At 41.8% G+C, this 18824-nt stretch overlaps 1 protein-coding gene and 1 long non-coding RNA gene across 2 annotated transcripts; both read right to left on the reverse strand.

Moving 5' to 3' along the window:
* Positions 1-1731: 1731 nt before the first annotated feature.
* LOC117320474 lies at positions 1732-3118 on the reverse strand. Its single transcript, XR_004531048.1, has 2 exons — positions 2749-3118; positions 1732-2048 (listed from the first exon to the last, which is right to left on the reverse strand). It is a non-coding gene; the product is annotated as an uncharacterized LOC117320474 (long non-coding RNA).
* A 751-nt stretch (positions 3119-3869) lies between these two features.
* Positions 3870-5495, reverse strand: LOC117320473. Its single transcript, XM_033875066.1, has one exon. The coding sequence runs from the start codon at positions 5493-5495 to the stop codon at positions 3870-3872; it is 1626 nt and encodes a 541-aa protein (XP_033730957.1).
* Between the last annotated feature and the right edge of the window lie 13329 nt (positions 5496-18824).

The raw sequence follows: 18824 nt of genomic DNA on the forward strand, positions 1-18824 counted from the left end.
ACTACTCATAAACCAGTAGACTTAGCATGGGGCGGCGGATCGGGAGTAGTCTGCCCTTGGTACGGGACCGGGCGTAAACAAAAACCCCCGTGATCATCGCCGCGATCTAAAATAAAGCAAAGATTTGAAATGAAATAAGTAGTTTTTATAATTAAAACTTATATTTGTATCAACAACTAGGTTTACTTAATGTATGGAATCGAAAATATCATAAAAATAAACCCTTGTTTACGAATAAACAGCCAAAAACCGTAACTTTTCACGGTTGAGTGCGGCGTACACAAAATCACGCTCTGAAAAATGTAAATCGACGATTACTAAAGTTGTAGGAAATACTTCCATTTTATTTTAAATATTCGATTTTTCAAATATTAATCAGGATTTATAAGAAAAACATGAGATTTATTTATTGACCCATTGTCGAGAAATAAAATAATATCAATATTCCTGGTACGGGGATCGGGTCCGGGACCGGGTGCGGCGTACACCAAATCACGGGGACCGAAATGGACAGGATCTGGTAGTGCAGGATAGGTCTGAAATGGACAGGATCGAATCTGGCAGGATCCGGGAAGAATCGGGCCCTTTTAAAATTGTTTATTATTTGTTTTTATTGTAACTTGAATTATTTAAAATATTACAACATAACTCAGTGGCGAAGGAAGTCGTCAAAAAGTGGGGGGCGGGGGGAGGGGGATATTTTTTTCGGCATAGCCGTCTAATTTTGTTTTGGCTCCGGATATGACGCGACAGGTGGCGTTTCTCGTCAAGATGAAGTACGTGATTGGTCAATGTAGCGGTCTAAACAATAACCATTCGAATTTGATGATGTACTCTGGTTGATTGTTTGATAGTAGGTCATGAAAATCTTAATATTTACACAAACTCGGTAGTATTAACACAAACTCAGTAATAGTTCCACAAGCTCGGTAATATTTACACAGTCTGTACCAGTACATCGCTACTGTCACTATACTATATGAACAGTGTTTACACTTATTTACACATACATATGTGTGCCGTAATATATACAGAACGTGTTATTTAACATTTAAACCACTGTATAATATCGTTATCCAACTAACCCAGACGGAATATAGATATCGCCTTGTAAACTATCGTCTGTTTGTGTTGCCACGATTTCAAAACAGTCACGTAATGATTTAAAAATAATTTCCGCGCTAAATTAAAAAGGGGATTCTCAACTAAATCAGAGACCTATATATATATTAGTATATAGGTCTCTGACTAAATTGAGTGGTCAAGCTGGACATACAAATGTAGGGATTGACTGTGAACATTGGGACAGCACAGAAACATAACTGGAAAAAAAAAAAAACCGCGTACATTCAGTGAAAATTACAACGTTTTTACCGTGATGTCCCTTTTAAATTGAATGCAAGCTGAATAAGTGGATGCATCTATTCAAATGAGACATTTGCAGTCCTATTATCACCAAAAATGATTCAAACTGATATATTTACATTATGTGTTGCATTTGTCTATATGTCGTTAGTAAACCAAATTGTATTCATGAGACCAGAGACATATATACAGAGAGATTGGCAGCTCTCTATTTGCCCTTGTGTTTACATAGTGGCCCCTGGCTTTCCCACAATCCTTTGCGGTCGCTCGGTTCAGTCTTCGCTAGACGCCATATTGGAGAAAACTTGAAAACCAGACACATAATTATCGATAATTATCTCCCTTATATATAAGACAAGACAGAAATTTTAGTTTTGGCATTTAATGAAACTAAATAATACAATACAAAAAGCCCTTTCACCCCAGATCGAACTATAGAGTCACATTAAAGTCCATTCATGATAAATCGCCATAAATTCTGAACAGGGTGAAAGGGCTACAAATATGAGAATAATTTAATTTACATATGAGCCCTATAAGGCAGACAATCAATAAATTAAATTTGTTATATTAATTAAGCACATCAAACATACTATACAAGTTTCCACTCTCGCACAAATAGCACCAAATAGTAATATTACATACAATAGATAAGCAAAAGTTCTCTAAATTTTATATTAAACCTATGTGAAGACAATAAATTAAAGATAATTTAACATTCTTCAAGGGAGGGTGGGTGGGTTTTTGAAGATTTCTGACCAAATATCTGTACATCCTGACACCTCAGGATTCTAAAATGGAGTGCCCAAGCTACAAAGAAATAACAAGAGAAAAGGCGCCCAATAGGACTGACCAATGAAATTCCTAGGCTAATAAGGGGTCACCCCACGGACAGGTCAAGCTCGTGCCAAAACTGGAAATTGACACTGGAGGTGTGAACATGATTCATGACACTGGATCATTCAATACATGTGTAAAAGATATAGATATATATACAGGGAGGTAATTAAACATTTTGGAACAAAATATCCAAATGATCTCCCTTATATATAAGACAAGGCAGAAATTTTAGTTTTGGCATTTAATGAAACTAAATAATACAATACAAAAAGCCCTTTCACCCCAGATCGAACTATAGAGTCACATTAAAGTCCATTCATGATAAATCGCCATAAATTCTGAACAGGGTGAAAGGGCTACAAATATGAGAATAATTTAATTTACATATGAGCCCTATAAGGCAGACAATCAATAAATTAAATTTGTTATATTAATTAAGCACATCAAACATACTATACAAGTTTCCACTCTCGCACAAATAGCACCAAATAGTAATATTACATACAATAGATAAGCAAAAGTTCTCTAAATTTTATATTAAACCACCAAGCCCTCGGCCCCAAAAAGGATGACCAAATGATTATTTGTAAAAAGCAGCTTGAAAGGTGATGATGGAATTTTTTACAAAGTTAGCCACTTGCATTTTCTGCTCTAGGGAATGATCTAAATAAATCTTATAGGCATCACTGGCCCAATCCCCTTGTAGTTGTATGAGTTCCCCTGGAACATTGGATTGGAAGGCCCAAGTGGCCCCTCCCCTCCGAAAACTGTGGGAAGAGAAAAGGGCTGGGTCCCTGCCTGTCTGGACAATCAAAAATTTTAAAAAATTTTGGAAACATGAATATGAGATAGGTTTGGATCGAGTCCCGGGCATGGAAAAGGCTGGGGCCTCGGGAGGGGCTGGAACTAGGTCACACATATTGTGAAAGGCGAGAACTGGGTATAATTTGGAGGAGGGAATTCTGATTAAAGGAATGACATGCTTTCTTTTACCAAATTGGTTGGTTTTGGACCATTTTAAACAGACCATTAACATATCACACTGCACTGAGATATCCTGCCTCAATAAAATTTGCTCTGGTTTGAAACCCCCACTGGAGGCGACGATGTTGGATTTTCTAATCATTACATAAAAAGACAACAAAAAACTGCACCACAAGGTTGCATGTAAAGGATCAGAGAAGTTGATAAATTTCACAAATTCTAGCAATATTCGCGGAGTGATGGGGGAGGCTCTATGGGGGCAGTGTGGGTTGAGCCGGGCTACACCTCTCAAGGCTAGGTTAACTTCAAACTGCCTTACCTGTGAATAATCAGTGTCAGTTAAAATGTGAAGTGTTTTGACACCACTGACATAATTGCGAATAGAATCGGGACTTTTCATGCTTCGACTCAAAAATTGAATGTATAAACATATTGTCTGGGTGTTAACGGGTAATGGTTCCCGCTGAAAGGCCTCACAAAAAAGGAAAAAGGCTTGCCATTGTATGTCTAAATTTCGGGAAGTAACCTCAGCGAAGGCTGCTCGCATGGAGATTTTTAAATCGTCCTTTAATTTTGTAATGGCCTCCCCTACAAAAATAAGGAAGCAAGAGCATTAAATTAAGAAAACTATATACATCTACAGGGCACATAGTACATGTACACAAGTGTACATCTATGCACTACCACCTATGGGAGAATTTGAAGCTCTCCTCTTCTATCGGGTGAAATGTGACTTCCATCCCTCTGGTTAGCTCGTGAAACATGCCTTCTTGAGAGGGATCCAAATGCCATCTCGACAAATGATCTGGAATTCTGTTTAGCTCACCTTCAATATGTCGGGCTCTCAGCTCAAACTCGTGGATGGCAGCATGAAAACATATTTCACGTAAGCAACCCTGCATAAAGGCCACCCTAGATCTACCAGAGTTTATGACTGCCACCGAAGCACTGTTATCACAGTTGATGACAATCTTTTTACCCCTGAACAAAGCCCCCCATAACTTGACACTTACCACTATGGTTAGTAGTTCTAGACAATTTATACTGAGGTCCTGTACACGGATGAACTCTGGGAAGACCACATGAAAACTTTGCCCTTTGCAAAAACCACCACAGCCTGATAAACAAGCATCTGATGAAAACTCACCATCTGGCGCCGACCATTCCTCCAAACTCATCATGGATACCCCATTGTATAAAGACAGAAATTCCTTCCACCAGAGGAGGTCTTTCCTAACTGCTAAGGGAACTATGAGAGATGCTTCAGATCCTGTATTATCACGGAGCCAGTTAAGGAGTCTACTTATGAAAATACGGCTCTGTCGAACACAACTTGCTACAAACATCAACTTACCTAGCAGTGACTGCAACTGTTGTAAGGTGGCCTGATCCTTTTCTAACCATACCACTACAAGATCTGTTATTTCCTGTAGTCTAAAAGGGGGTACCTCTAAAGTCAGAGACTCTGTGTCAAAGAGAACTCCTAGAAATACCATCCTAGTAGAAGGAGGAACAGCTTTTGACTGGGATTCAACTAGACCACCATTCTGCAGAACTGCCCCTAAAAATTCAAAGGCGTTCTGGCTTTTAGCCTTCGTCTCCGCACCTGCGAAATCATCTAAGTAATTTAAGATGAAATATCCTGCCTGGAGACAAATAAAGGACACTGTCGAGGTAACTCTCTGACAAATGTAGGCAGCCGATCTAAGGCCCATGGATAACACCCTATCAAGATATATTTTTCCGCTCCACATATAACCCACTAGGTGGATATCTCCGGGATCTATAGGAATTTGCCTGTATGCACGTTTAAGGTCTCTTTTGAACATGTGACAACCCTTACCTTTATCTTTGATCAGATCCACCAGATCATCCACTCTAGGATAAGTGAGATTGATGGGCTTACCTAAATAAGAATCCTTTGGAATGTGGGAATTCACTGACTTACCCTTGGGGAGACTGAGATCAAGTATCACCCTTCTTTCTACAGAATCTCTTTTAGGTACAGAATTTAAAGGAGACAGCTTAATGGGAGTCCTAAGTGGATTAATGTCAAAAGGACCAATAACTGCCTCTGCCTCTAATTCCCTTTCCAAATACTCATCCATCTGCTTTGGGTATACTTTGGCCCCCTTATGATTGGCTACGAATTCCTGAGATCCAAATTCAAACTGATTGGTACAAACCGGTTCACTTCCCTCTGTTTGTTTGATACTTACCGGAGTAACAAGATCTTCCTGAAAACCTAACGGGAAACCAAATTCTAACAGATCACAAATTTCCCGGTCCTTGTAGTCAGTTAACATGGCTCTAAAATAATCTATATTCAGAGCTGATTTAGCAGGAAACCGACAGCCTTCAAAATTGCACTTACCTGACTCCTGGATTAGGCGATGCTGCTCAATTATATTTCCGTTAGACTCCTGTTTTACTGTACCTGGCTTCTTTATGAGCTCCTCATTATCTACAAATTTAGGGAGAAAGAGATCAACCTCAGCCACCTGATTATTTAACACCTGATTATTTAACACCTGATGTACAAGACTAGATTGGGATTTCCTACCCCCTGGGCCTAGTCAGATGTGATGTGGACACTCTTGAGAAGATTCCTGATGTGGTCTTTTAACCTTCTCCTTCCTCCAACATGAGGCACAGATGTGCACCACATGTCGACGAACTCCCATGACTTCCCCCAGAAGATTTCTGACCAAATATCTGTACATCCTGACACCTCAGGATTCTAAAATGGAGTGCCCAAGCTACAAAGAAATAACAAGAGAAAAGGCGCCCAATAGGACTGACCAATGAAATTCCTAGGCTAATAAGGGGTCACCCCACGGACAGGTCAAGCTCGTGCCAAAACTGGAAATTGACACTGGAGGTGTGAACATGATTCATGACACTGGATCATTCAATACATGTGTAAAAGATATATATATATATACAGGGAGGTAATTAAACATTTTGGAACAAAATATCCAAATTTCTATTTGAAATCATCACCAAGATCCAATTATGTGCTTTAATTTTATTAATATCAAAGTGCAGAAGTGTCATCAATATGAAATATATCACAATTTGCTGTCCAAGTGTTTGTATTTTGAGTATGAAAGTCAAGCACAACGCAGGAAAGATCGGCGGGAATCTCCAATTTTCGAAAAGTCCCTATGGGGTTTTCGAGAATACGGATAAATGACAACAATGTGCATGATAATCAAGACCACATTCCATAAGTATGATAGTTTTTGGTTAATGTGGTAACTTTTGTAGTGGCCTAGATAAAACAATGTGCTTTTTGTGTACGTTTAAAATTGACGATGTTTTGGTCGGACATAATGGCGTCTATTTACAAACTTGGACATGTCGAATAGGACCCAATGGATTTTCGAAAATACGGATAAATGACAACAATGTGCATGATCAATAAGACTATATCCCATAAGTTTGATAGTTCTTGGTTAATGTGGTAACTTTTGTAGTGGCCAAAATAAAACGATGTGCTTTTTGTGTGCGTTTAAAATTGACGATGTTTTGGTCTGACGTAATGGCGGCTATTTACAAACTTGGACATGTCGAATAGGACCCAATGGATTTTAGAAAATACGGATAAATGGCAACAATGTGCATGATCAATAAGACTATATCCCATAAGTATGATAGTTTTTGGTTAATGTGGTAACTTTTGTAGTGGCCTAAATAAAACGATGTGCTTTTTGTGTGCGTTTAAAATTGACGATGTTTTGGTCTGACGTAATGGCGGCTTAATTACAAACTTGGACATGTCGAATAGGACCCAATGGATTTTCGAAAATACGGATAAATGACAACAATATGCATGATCAATAAGACTATATCCCATAAGTTTGATAGTTTTTGGTTAATGTGGTAACTTTTGTAGTGGCCAAAATAAAACGATGTGCTTCCTGTGTGTATTCAAAATGACGATGTTTTGGTCTGACGTAATGGCGGATTAACCAGAACATGTCGAATAAGTTCCAATACTACGATACACACATGCGCATAGCCCGATTTACCTGCGCTCGCGTGTGTTTGATAGGAGACAGGACGCTCTCGATAAGGGATATGCTTGAGTGGTCACGAACAAAGGGAGCCACTATGTGTACGGGGAAATAGCGATGTTACTAATCTCTCTGTATATATGTCTCTGATGAGACTGTATACTACAATTTACAGTGATTCGGTCAGTGTAGGAATACAGCTCCGGGTGTTGTAGGTTTGACAATGGCCGTCACACTGGGAGACACGAATGTACTAGTTTTTTCATATTTTCTACTAATTCTGAAATTTTCACCAATTTTACCAAAAAGAACTAATTTAACCCGACTCAGTCCATTTTTTCAGCAACATATCTAATTATGATTTTTTATGGCTATTTTTCGACGGTCAAAGCTAGTTCTGTGAATCATGTCTAATTTAACATGACGGCCGTCTAATTCTATGAATTTTACACTATTTATTTCATGACTATCTAAAAGTTTCTAAAAGTGACGATTTCTAATGGAATATGACGAGAATTCCCCCTACAGTCTATAAATGTCCGACTAATACTGCTTCCTTGAATCTAATATTGACGGAACAATCCAGTTTTACGGAACACGACGATTATTCGTGAAAAATCGCCTAAAAATATACGACAGGACGAATATTGCGAGATTCGCCTCTGGCGGTTCTGTCGCGCGGCGATACCCGCACTGTCAGCCGTAAACTACTGTATCTGGACAGCAGTCATCCGTGACCACCGAGCTCCGCGGCTAGCCCCCGACCTTGGGAGCGCTCAGCCGTGAAGCGGTCCTACAATTATCACCTATACTTACGATGTCGGTACCGACTCAAATGATACTACGGAAGCGTAGTAGGCTCACATTGGAGTATATTTTTCATGGCATGCGAAAATATTTTATCTGGCGGCCGCCACTTAATTATCTGGCGGCCGCCACTTATTTATCTGGCGGCCGCCACTTAATTATCTGGCGGCCGCCACTTAATTATTTGTTATTGTTTTTACAATTTAATGTGATATCTGCTACGGTAATTACAGTGATTGTCGTTTTCAAATCCAATATTATGATTTCGAAATGATTTGTTAAATTTAAATTTGATTTTTATAATTTCCGGAAATCTGAACCGGTTACCGGATCTATCTTCTGTGATTATTACTAAATGAAGAAAACTGAGACAAAATCAAGGTGCTATGTTGTCATGTTGCTACATGTAATTCCCTATGACTAAAATGCTACGGTTATGTTGCGGATAACGCTTTGAAAACGATCAGATGATACAAATAAATAACCCAGAGGTGGAGGGCTAGTGTTAAAGTGTCGGGACACCTTAACCACTCGACCACCGCGGCCCCTTACAAAAAAGAAATCTTTTGATTTTGTTGGAAACGGTAATATATTTCAATAGCTTTACTGGGCAATTTTCACTGAGGCTGAAAGCCGAGGTGCATATTTCTTAGGTCAGATCCGTAAAACCATGGATTGTCCTAAACTAAAGTCTGCATTTACTTTATTATGATTTCTACAGATTTGTCATATAAATAAAAAACATGAATAAAATGTTCATTTCATGAATAAAACGAAAGTTTATGTTAAGAATAAAGACTAAAAGTAACATTTTACGTTCCAGTAATTGTACATTTTGATGGAAGTCTATTTTTATATTTTAAATCTTTTTATTACAGTTTTGCCAGTGAAATATAGATAATTATCTAACTAATAAAGCTGATATTTTCTCTGCAATGGAAATATAAGATGACAAAACCTTATATTTTCAAATATAAGCTTATATTTTTCACTAGTGAAAATATAAGGTTTTGTCAGAACTACCCTAAACTAAATAAACACGAACTGAAGTTTATGTCGTTTATTATTTTTAATACATTTTTAATTGTAGATTATTCTGCGAAATCTTGACTATTGAGCTTGTTGTACCTGAACTACACAAAGGGGTTGATATAACATTCCGCGGACCTGGCACAACGTCATATTGACTTCTCGGTGACGTCATGATGTTTTAAAACGAGATAATCAATGTAATGTTATCCGGTTTGGACCAATGAGTAACATTTGCCCAGGTCAGGTCCGTAAAACCATGGATTGCCCTCAACCAAAGACTGTATTTGTATAATATATTTTAAGGATCCGAATTACTTAAAAACGGACAAAGAAGTAATTCCAACAGTGTAGACAAAATGGCGCTGTAAAATTTTCGGAGCATTCCGCTCCTTTATTGAGAAATATTTATATGTATATATTATATTTCTCTCGGTAGAACTTCGACAGGAAATACAAATCTATATCTTCGGATCACCAACACATAGTGTATATGATACATTGTGCTAATAAATAGATATATAACTTGCAACACAAATGACGAAGGAAGACAACTTTTTGACTCGTGCCCTTACCTGGCCTCGAACTCACGATCTACGGGAGATATTTTATACACGATATATTGTAAATTTTAAGTCTTGTCTTACATATATGGTGTTCCGTAAGGGCCAAATTTCCAATATCGCTCCTTCGCTCCTTCGATCTAAACGCGAAGGAGCGAAAACACGATGGCGAAGGAGCGAAAACATGATGGCGAAGGAGCGAAAACACGATGGCGAAGGAGCGAAAACACGGTGGCGAAGGAGTGATGTAGGACCGAAAACACGATGGCGAAGGAGTGATGTAGGAGCGAAAACACGATGGCGAAGGAGCGAAGTTCCATCGCTCCTTCGCTATCGTGTTTTCACTCCTTCGCCATCGTGTTTTCGCTCCTTCACTCCTTCGCGTTTAGGTCGAAGAAGCGAAGGAGCGATATTGGAAATTTGGCCATAATGGAACACCATATATATAAGATATCTTATATAGGAACGAAACCTTGCCAAAGTATAAAAAAAAAAAACGAACTCTCCCCACCCGGAATCGTTTTATGACCAATAACATGTTCTCTAGAGCCATTACCGTTGATGTGGAACAGCTTTGTTCTCTTGATCTATTTTTCCATATCATCGAGCCTTCCCCGGGCTTTGTTTCCCAGATGTGATAATCGACACAATTTTACCGTTAAAGGAGTTACCTCAAGCGACTAATATTTTATAATCACGAACATTTTGACAATTAGCTCAATTACTGCATTTCTTTTTCGGCATAGCCGTATAATATTTACTTTTGGCCACGGATATGACGCGACAGGTGGCGTTACTGGTCAAGATGAAGTATGTGATTGGTCAATGTAGCGGTAGATGCAAAATGTAGATATGCAGTTAAAAACGAAACAAAATTCAGATTGAATGCAAGCTGAATAAGTGGATGTATCTTTTCAAATGACACATTAATAAAATTATATTACTGATTCAAATGCAGCCTTATTATCACAAAAAATGATTCAAATCGATATAATTTTGTTATCCGTGCTGAAATGCATTAGTTCGTTAATTTATTTCAACAGCAGATTTACTTTAAAATCAACAGCACTAAAACTATGCCTTTTATCTTTTTAAAGATATTTCTTGTTATTAATATTTTCTACGAGAATCTGTTCTAGTAAGCTCATACATGTGACGTAAAGTTATTCAAGTATATTACCGTTTCAAACAAAATCAAAACATTTCGGTTTTTTTTTGTAAAACTTTATTTATTTGTATCCTCAACATAACTGTAGCATTTTAGTCTTGCTTTCGGAGTATTTCCGTAGTAATACCGTAGTGTTACCGTACGTAGCTTATAGGGAATTAGATGTAGTAACATGACAGCATAGCACCTGGATTTTGTCTCTGTTTTCTTCATTTAGTAATAATCACAGAAGACAGATCCGGTAACCGGTTCAGATTTCCGGAAATAATAAAAATCAAAATTAAATTTAACAAATCATTTCTAAATCATTATATTGGATTTGAAAACGACAATAACTGTAATTACCGTAGCAGATATCATATTAAATTGTAAAAACAATAACAAATAATTAGGGGCGGCCGCCAGATAAAATATTTTCGCATGCTATGAAAAATATACTCCAATGTGAGCCTACTACGCTTCCGTATGATACAGACAATTCGTTCTTCCACATTTAACAAAATTATCGGAAATAAATACAGTGCATTTAACTTAATTTCGTACGTCTAATTTAAAAATTCCGATTATGACCGGAAGGTGATATAACATGTCTAAAGATGATAGGATATGTTTATTTCAATAATAGCTCACCACCATATAGATAATAGCGTATCGCCTCCGGCAGCCCATAATTTGCATAACAAAAATGAAAATAAATATCCCGTGAGAGGACCCTTAATGCCCGATACGAACGCACCGCGCATGACCCAAAACCTCACTTCCGCTTATGGCAGCCATCATCCCAGAAGGATTTTGACGACAGCTCGTTTTCCCAGGGTTTTTGTTGCATTTAATTAGTTTTTCTTTTGCTTTGCTTTCGTAATTTGTTATTCTCATCTTTGTTGACAAGTTTTTCATTTTCGTTTGAACTGTCAGTCCGTTTGTGTGTCGTATTTCGTCTTTTTTGTCGAGTGGTTACTGCACACGTGGACTGTCTCGCTACGGTACCGCGGTCTAGTAGACCACTTCGGTGTCTATTTTTCTCGCTTTATTTGCTACCGTTTTGCTTTTGTCAACTCAGTTGTTTTATTTCTTTTTCATTTTGTACTTTTCTGTACTTATTTCCAGTTTACGGGACGTTTTTCCGTAATTTTATCGGTGGATTTTTCTTCCGTTTTTTTGGCTGGATTTTCTCGTTTGCTGGAAGCTGCCCGCCTAGCAGTATGCGAGGTAAGAGACTTACTTCGGGTCCAAAAACTCGGTCAGGAGACTGCGGTCATGTCATCCTCGATGGGGATGACCATGACACCTGTTCTACCTGCCGAGGCTGCTCCCGGGACAACATGTGTTCCGTCTGTTTGACATGGTCAAACACTTTGTGGGACAGGGTGTTGTCCCATCAGTCTGTCGCCCGTAATAAGGGTGCTAAGTCTGGGGCAGACAGTAAACGTCAACCTAAAGTCCAGTGTGGTGCTGTTGTCAGCCTCCCACCTGGCAGTGAGGCATTTTTACCCCCTGAAGGGGAAGTAATTTTGTCTCACGGTGGTAGGCACTCTTTGGCTACAGAGGAGCCTATTCACACACATAGTTCTGAGGGGGTAGGGCCTTTGGGTTCTATCGGTCATCAGAAGGGCACTCACCCGGGAATCTCCTTGGAGGTCGAAGGGAGCGAGTGTCCAGGTACCATCTCCGTTAGCGGAATGGTTACCGAACAGGCCAGTCATGCGACCCGGGCCCCATTGAGGGGTGCCGGCGTACCCACTGACAGTAGGCCGGCTGGTACTGCCAGTTTTTACGGTGGTTCTGGAGAGGCTGCACTAGGAGCTGGGAGTGTCTCTGTTTCACTCCCAGGCGTTGGTTTACCGTATTTTGAGTCTGGTTTGGGTTCCGGGGTTATGCACCCGTCGGTTCCTAGGTCTGCCTTGCCTCTATCTGGTCCTCCTCCAGTTAGAGCTCCTGGCTCAGTGGGGTTTATGGGTGCTCCAGGGCATCCCCCACCTTATCCCTACCCTCATTCTGCACCCGGGTTAGGTGGTAGTTTGCAGTCTCCTGGCAATTTTGGCCATTTTCAGCCATATTGGCCAGGCAGGTCTCCAGTAGGGGGCAATTCATTTCCTGGTCCTGCGGGTGTCGGAATGTTGCCTTCTCCCCAGTATTCTGGCTTCGGCCAACACTGGGGCCCCTCCCAGTCTATGGGATTTCCATACCCTGGGTATGGTCAAACCTTTCCAGGTTACACTGGTCAACCTTGGGTTTCCTCAGCTGTCTATAATCAGTCAGGTGTTGAGTTGGGTCCCCCCCCTTCTCGCTCACGCCTTGTTAAGTCTAAAAGGGTTCACCGTCCCTCGAAGACATTGGCTGAGACTCCCAGGTCATCGCTTCCCAGCAGGGTTAAGCGTAAAGTCAACTTCTCTCATCTTAGTGCTGGCCTTTCTTCTGCTTCTAAGTGTAGGAGAATGGAGGCTCCAGACCAGACTGTGTCTCGGTCAACCTCCAGTTTTGGCCAGTCTCCTCAAACTGATCTTCAGGAGACTGAGGATATGGATTTTGAGGAGTCCGAGACTGAGGATGTTGGTCAGCTGACTTTGCCTGATGATGGGGACACTCTGTCGTTGGATGCTGGGTCTGATTTGGATGCCGAGACTCGCTCATGGCTCCCATCAGTACCTACCGAGGGGTCAGATCATGAGTCTTTTCACTCTGAGGCTGATAACCCCGACTCAGATTTAGGTCTGGCTGCATCTCAGGCAGAGAGGAATCTTGATTCCTTTCGTAGCCTTCGTTTGGAGGTTGCTTCCCTTTTGGGAGTTGAATTTTGTCCCCCTCCCTCTGCTTCTAGCCTCCCAGAAAGGACTTCAACTTTAAGTGCCTTTCTTCCCTCGGAGCCAGAAGCTAAGGCATCAGGTAGGTCTTTGGCTGAAGGGACTATGGTCTCTTCAGCATTGGCCCAAATTGAAAAGGTTCTGCAGGCCAAAGGTTCTTCTAATAGAAAGCAGGATCTTTCTGGTTTGCTTCTGGGGGTTAGCGATATCGAGGGGTTTAGTCCTTCTCGATATTCTGTGCACAATTCCTCAGTTGAACCTACTCCAGCCAAGGTGGATCTTATCTTAGACCATCGCTGGCCTGGGAGATCAAATGATATTGTTCATTTATCTCCTAAGGAGCATAGTCGCATGGAAAGACTGCTTCGTCTTGCCATTCATGTGCTGGCTTATGCAGATTCTTTTTCCTCTGCTTTGTTCGTAGCATCTTCTCATTCTGAGGAGAGCCTACCTAACAAGACTAAGCTTCTGGCTGAACTCAGCAAGGCCATGAACCGGGCCCACATGGATGGAACCGCGCTCATTTTGGCAGTTCTTGCTGATTTTGTTTTGGCCCGCCGTGCAGCAGTTCTGAAGCCCAGACTAGCTGTAGGTGAGCCATTCATTTCCGATCTCATGACTGCTCCCTTGTCTGGCTCAGAAATGTTTGGAGGTATTCTCACCTCTGTCATGGACCGAGTCAACAATGACAAGGCGGCTTCAGCTAGGCTTGAGAAGCTTAGGGCTAAGCCTAAACCTGGCCGGGTGCAGCGTCCAGGTAAGCCTAAGAGGGGTGCTCAGACAACTCAGTCTCAGACTCAGACTCAGCCTCCTGTAGCTTCGGCTGTTCGAGGTGGGCACTCTTCTCGGGGTCGGGGCAGTCAGAGTCACAGAGGGGGAAGGGGTGGAAAGAAGAATCCCAGCAAGAAGGGACAGAGTTCCTGACTCTTTCAGTCCCTCGGTTCCTCATTGTCACTTGTCCTCCCCATTAGACGATCCATGGTCAGGTCTCCAGCTTCCAAAGCCAGATCTGCCCGTCGGGGGTCGTCTATCCTCCTTCCTACCAGAATGGAAGGAGCTCACCAAGGACAAGTGGGCAATTTCGGTGGTTTCCGAGGGTCTAGGTATTCCTCTCTTGAAGGATCCTCCTCTGTCTGTGGACCCTATATTCTTTCCTCCACCAGGCGATGTAGAGAAGGCTCAAGCCCTCTTAGACGAGGTCAATTCCTTGATAGCCAAGGGTGCTGTGGAGGAGCTTCCAAGGTCACTCTGGACTCCAGGCTTTTACTCCCGGATGTTTCTTGTCAAGAAGAAATCCGGGGCCTGGCGTCCGATTATAGACCTCAGTGCATTCAACAAGCATGTAGTCTCGCCACACTTCAAAATGGAGACACCTCGAAGTATCTTGACTTCGGTAGCTCCAGGTATGTGGGCGACCTCAATCGACCTCAAGGACGCTTATTTCCATATACCGATAAAGAAATCGGTCAGGAAATTCCTGAGATTCACTTCTCAGGGCAAAGTGTTCCAGTTCAAGGCCATGCCCTTCGGTCTGACCACCGCCCCTTTGGTGTTCACCAAGCTACTTCAGGTGGTTGTGGGCTATTTACACAGTCGCGGAGTAGATATCCATATTTATTTCGACGACTCCCTGATGCTGCATATAGACCCAGTCTCTCTGCGTTGCAGCACCAGGTCGGTCTTGACAACTCTTCTACGCCTAGGTTTTATCCCTTCACGGGAGAAATCCGAGGTTCTTCCATCCCAGGACTTCATTTTCCTGGGAAACCGTTTCCTTACGGATCGGGGCCTCGTTCTTCCTCCTCAGTCCAAGTTCCAGAAAGCCAAGGAGTTGGTTATTCTGCTCAACAGTCTGGACTATATTCAGGTCAGGTGGTTTCTGAGGCTTCTCGGATTCCTCAATTCCCTTTCGGATGTCGTACCCCTGGGTCGGCTCCATATTCGCCCTCTTCAGATGTTTCTTCTTTCCAAATGGAAACCTGCATCCCTCGAGTGGGATGCTCGGATTCCATTGGAAGCTTCCGTCAAGGCCTCGGCCATGTGGTGGGCTTTGGAGGCCAATGTTTTGAAGGGCGTCTCTCTTCAGAGAGCTCCCCCTACAGTAACTCTGTATACGGACGCATCTATGACGGGTTGGGGTGCCTACCTCAACGGTCAGTGTCGTTCAGGGGTCTGGCAGGGGGCTCAACTCCAGGAACACATCAATGTGCTGGAGATGAGAGCAGTTCTGCTAGCCATTCAGTCCCTACAGCCTCTGCTGCAGGATCAGTCCATTTGTCTGGCTACAGACAATGCTACAGTGGTAGCTTATTTGGAGAATCAGGGGGGTACAAAGTCTCACAAGCTATGTGCCCTCACTATCAGGATTCTTCTTCTTTGTCAGGATATGGGTCTGTCCCTCTCAGTGAGGCATCTTCCAGGGCACCTGAATGTTTTAGCAGACACGCTATCCAGATCACGGAGTCCAGTTATCACAGAATGGACCCTGAACAGGTCTATATTCAGGGCCATCTGCATGGTTTGGGAGACTCCTCTTGTAGATCTGTTTGCCACAGCTCTGAATTTCCAGATTCAGACGTTCGTGTCTCCAGTTCCGGATCCTTTGGCTTGGGAAGTAGATGCTCTATCCCTGAGCTGGGAGGGTCTTCTGGCATATGCCTTCCCTCCATTCAACCTCCTGGGCAGGGTACTTCACAAGGTCAGGAATCACGATTGCTCGGTTCTCCTGATAGCACCTCTGTGGCCCAGACAGCCTTGGTTTCCGGCTCTTCTGGATTTCCTGGTAGATCTCCCCTTGGCCATTCCGGCCAGGTGGAATCTCCTCAGCCAGCCCAAATCCAGACAGTTTCACCCCAATCCGGAACACCTGCACCTTCACGCGTGGAGGCTATCTCGGTCTGTCTCTTGCAGGCAGGCTTTTCTGCAGAAGTTACCGATGGCATCACAAGATCTATTCGATCTTCCTCATCTGCCATCTATGAGTCCAGATGGTCAGTCTTCTGCAGTTGGTGTATCAGCAGGAAGATTGATCCACTCGGTGCCTCTATTCAGTTAATAGCGGAGTTTTTCCTCTACCTTTTTAAGGTTAGGGAACTAGCGCCTAGCACCATTCGAGGCTATCGTTCAGCCTTAGCCAATGTATTTTCTTTTCGGGGTCGTTCAGATGTTGGAACATGTTCCACTCTCTCTAATCTCCTCAGGTCTTTTTCGTTGGAGAAGCCTAAGGTAAGAATCTTGACACCCCAGTGGGACTTGGCTTTAGTTTTGGACTCTCTTACAAGGTCTCCTTATGAGCCTTTGGCTTCTGCTTCTGTTAAGTTCCTTTCTTGGAAGACTGTTTTCCTGATTGCACTTGCCTCAGGTAGGCGGAGAAGTGAAATACATGCTCTTTCTTCTTCTCCGTCATGTCTCAGGTGGTCACGAAACTATTCCCTAGTGACCCTTCTCACTGACCCCTCCTTCTTGGCGAAAAACCAGGTTCCCAATTTTTCACCAGATCCTATTAAGATTCCTGCCTTAAAGGCTGTCTCTGGTCCCAATGATCAGGATCTGCTACTTTGTCCTTGTAGGGCTTTGAAGTTTTATCTTGATAAAACTAAGGGGGGGGCGGCAGGGTCCTAGACCTCGTCTGTTCTTGTCCATCAAGGCAAAGCAGTCTGATATATCTTCTCAGACTATTTCCAGGTGGATCTGTGAAACTATTCAGAAAGCCTATGAGGGGTCTACTGCAGAGACTCGTGACAGTGTTCGGGTTAGGGCACATGAAGTCAGGGCTCTATCTGCCTCTTGGGCTTTTCTCAATGGAACCTCATATGATGAGGTCATGGCATCTGCCTTTTGGCGAGGCCGCAACACCTTTGCAGACTTCTATCTGCGGTCGCTGTCCTCCCATGCAGATGGGTTATATTCTCTGGGTCCTCTTGTCACTGCTCAGTCAGTAACTTGTCCCCCAGTCAATCCTTAGGGAGGTTCCATTGCGGTTTCTGTTTTTAAAGAGTTTTATTGTAAATATCCCAGACCCTTAAGGGGTTTTTAACTGATGTCTTTGTTGCGGTCTTTTCAAGAGGTCATTGTCCTCGGAGACTCCTCTACGGTAAGACAAATTCGCTATTATCTATATGGTGGTGAGCTATTATTGAAATAAACTTGAGGTTTTTGTAGTAAAACCAATGTTTATGATATAATACTCACCACCATATACTAGAGTTCCCACCCTCCTCCCCTCGTCTCCTCATCCAATTTATTTGGTTGCGGAAGTGAGGTTTTGGGTCATGCGCGGTGCGTTCGTATCGGGCATTAAGGGTCCTCTCACGGGATATTTATTTTCATTTTTGTTATGCAAATTATGGGCTGCCGGAGGCGATACGCTATTATCTATATGGTGGTGAGTATTATATCATAAACATTGGTTTTACTACAAAAACCTCAAATTTATGCAATGAAAATATTTTGAGACGAGTTCCATTATCTATTTATATGTAAACATATGGAAAGGAAAATATTACGTTCAAAATACATCCAACAGTATTACTGTATAAACCCAAGTATTCATAAGATGAGAGATATAATGTGTATATTTAATACACAATTAATGAATGTTTCTTTGTTTATTAGAAAATTGATGTAGCTTTCGTGCAATAGATATAAATTTGCTTGTATATCAAGGTAAAATTACACTTTGACTATTTTGACAAGATTTTTCTAAAGAGGGATTTGCATGGCGGCCGCCAACAGTCAAATTCATTCGATCCACCACGCATGTAATTGTTACCTTTCACCCCTATTTTGTATCGATTTCAAGTGGAAAACTGACCTGTTTCTATACGTCCGGTACTCATTACCTATGACCCCTGTTTTTACAAGTGAACTAGGCCTAATTCACAAATTGCGATCTCGATAAGGTGCCTCACCGTCATGTTTTGATACAGTCGGCAGATCTCTTGATCACGCCTATCGATGGTAATAATTAATTATAGAACGCGTTGTCTACTGAAAATCCGACGGTCCAACAAAATTCTTTTTTTTCCCACAAGTATTAATACTCACCTGGGATAATCCGTCTGATAATATCAATACCTTTTTTGGAACATCATCCAAACGACATGCGATCAGGACACCTGATAGAAAACCTGCAGCAAACAGACTGAAATCTTCGAAACATTACGCAAGCCACATGTAGTCTTCGGCCTTCGTTATTAATCTAATTGCAAAATGTCCTCGTTGTATATTTAAGAAATAATTAACGATG

The sequence above is a fragment of the Pecten maximus genome, unplaced genomic scaffold (assembly GCF_902652985.1).
Source record: "Pecten maximus unplaced genomic scaffold, xPecMax1.1, whole genome shotgun sequence".
Classification (NCBI taxonomy): domain Eukaryota; kingdom Metazoa; phylum Mollusca; class Bivalvia; order Pectinida; family Pectinidae; genus Pecten; species Pecten maximus.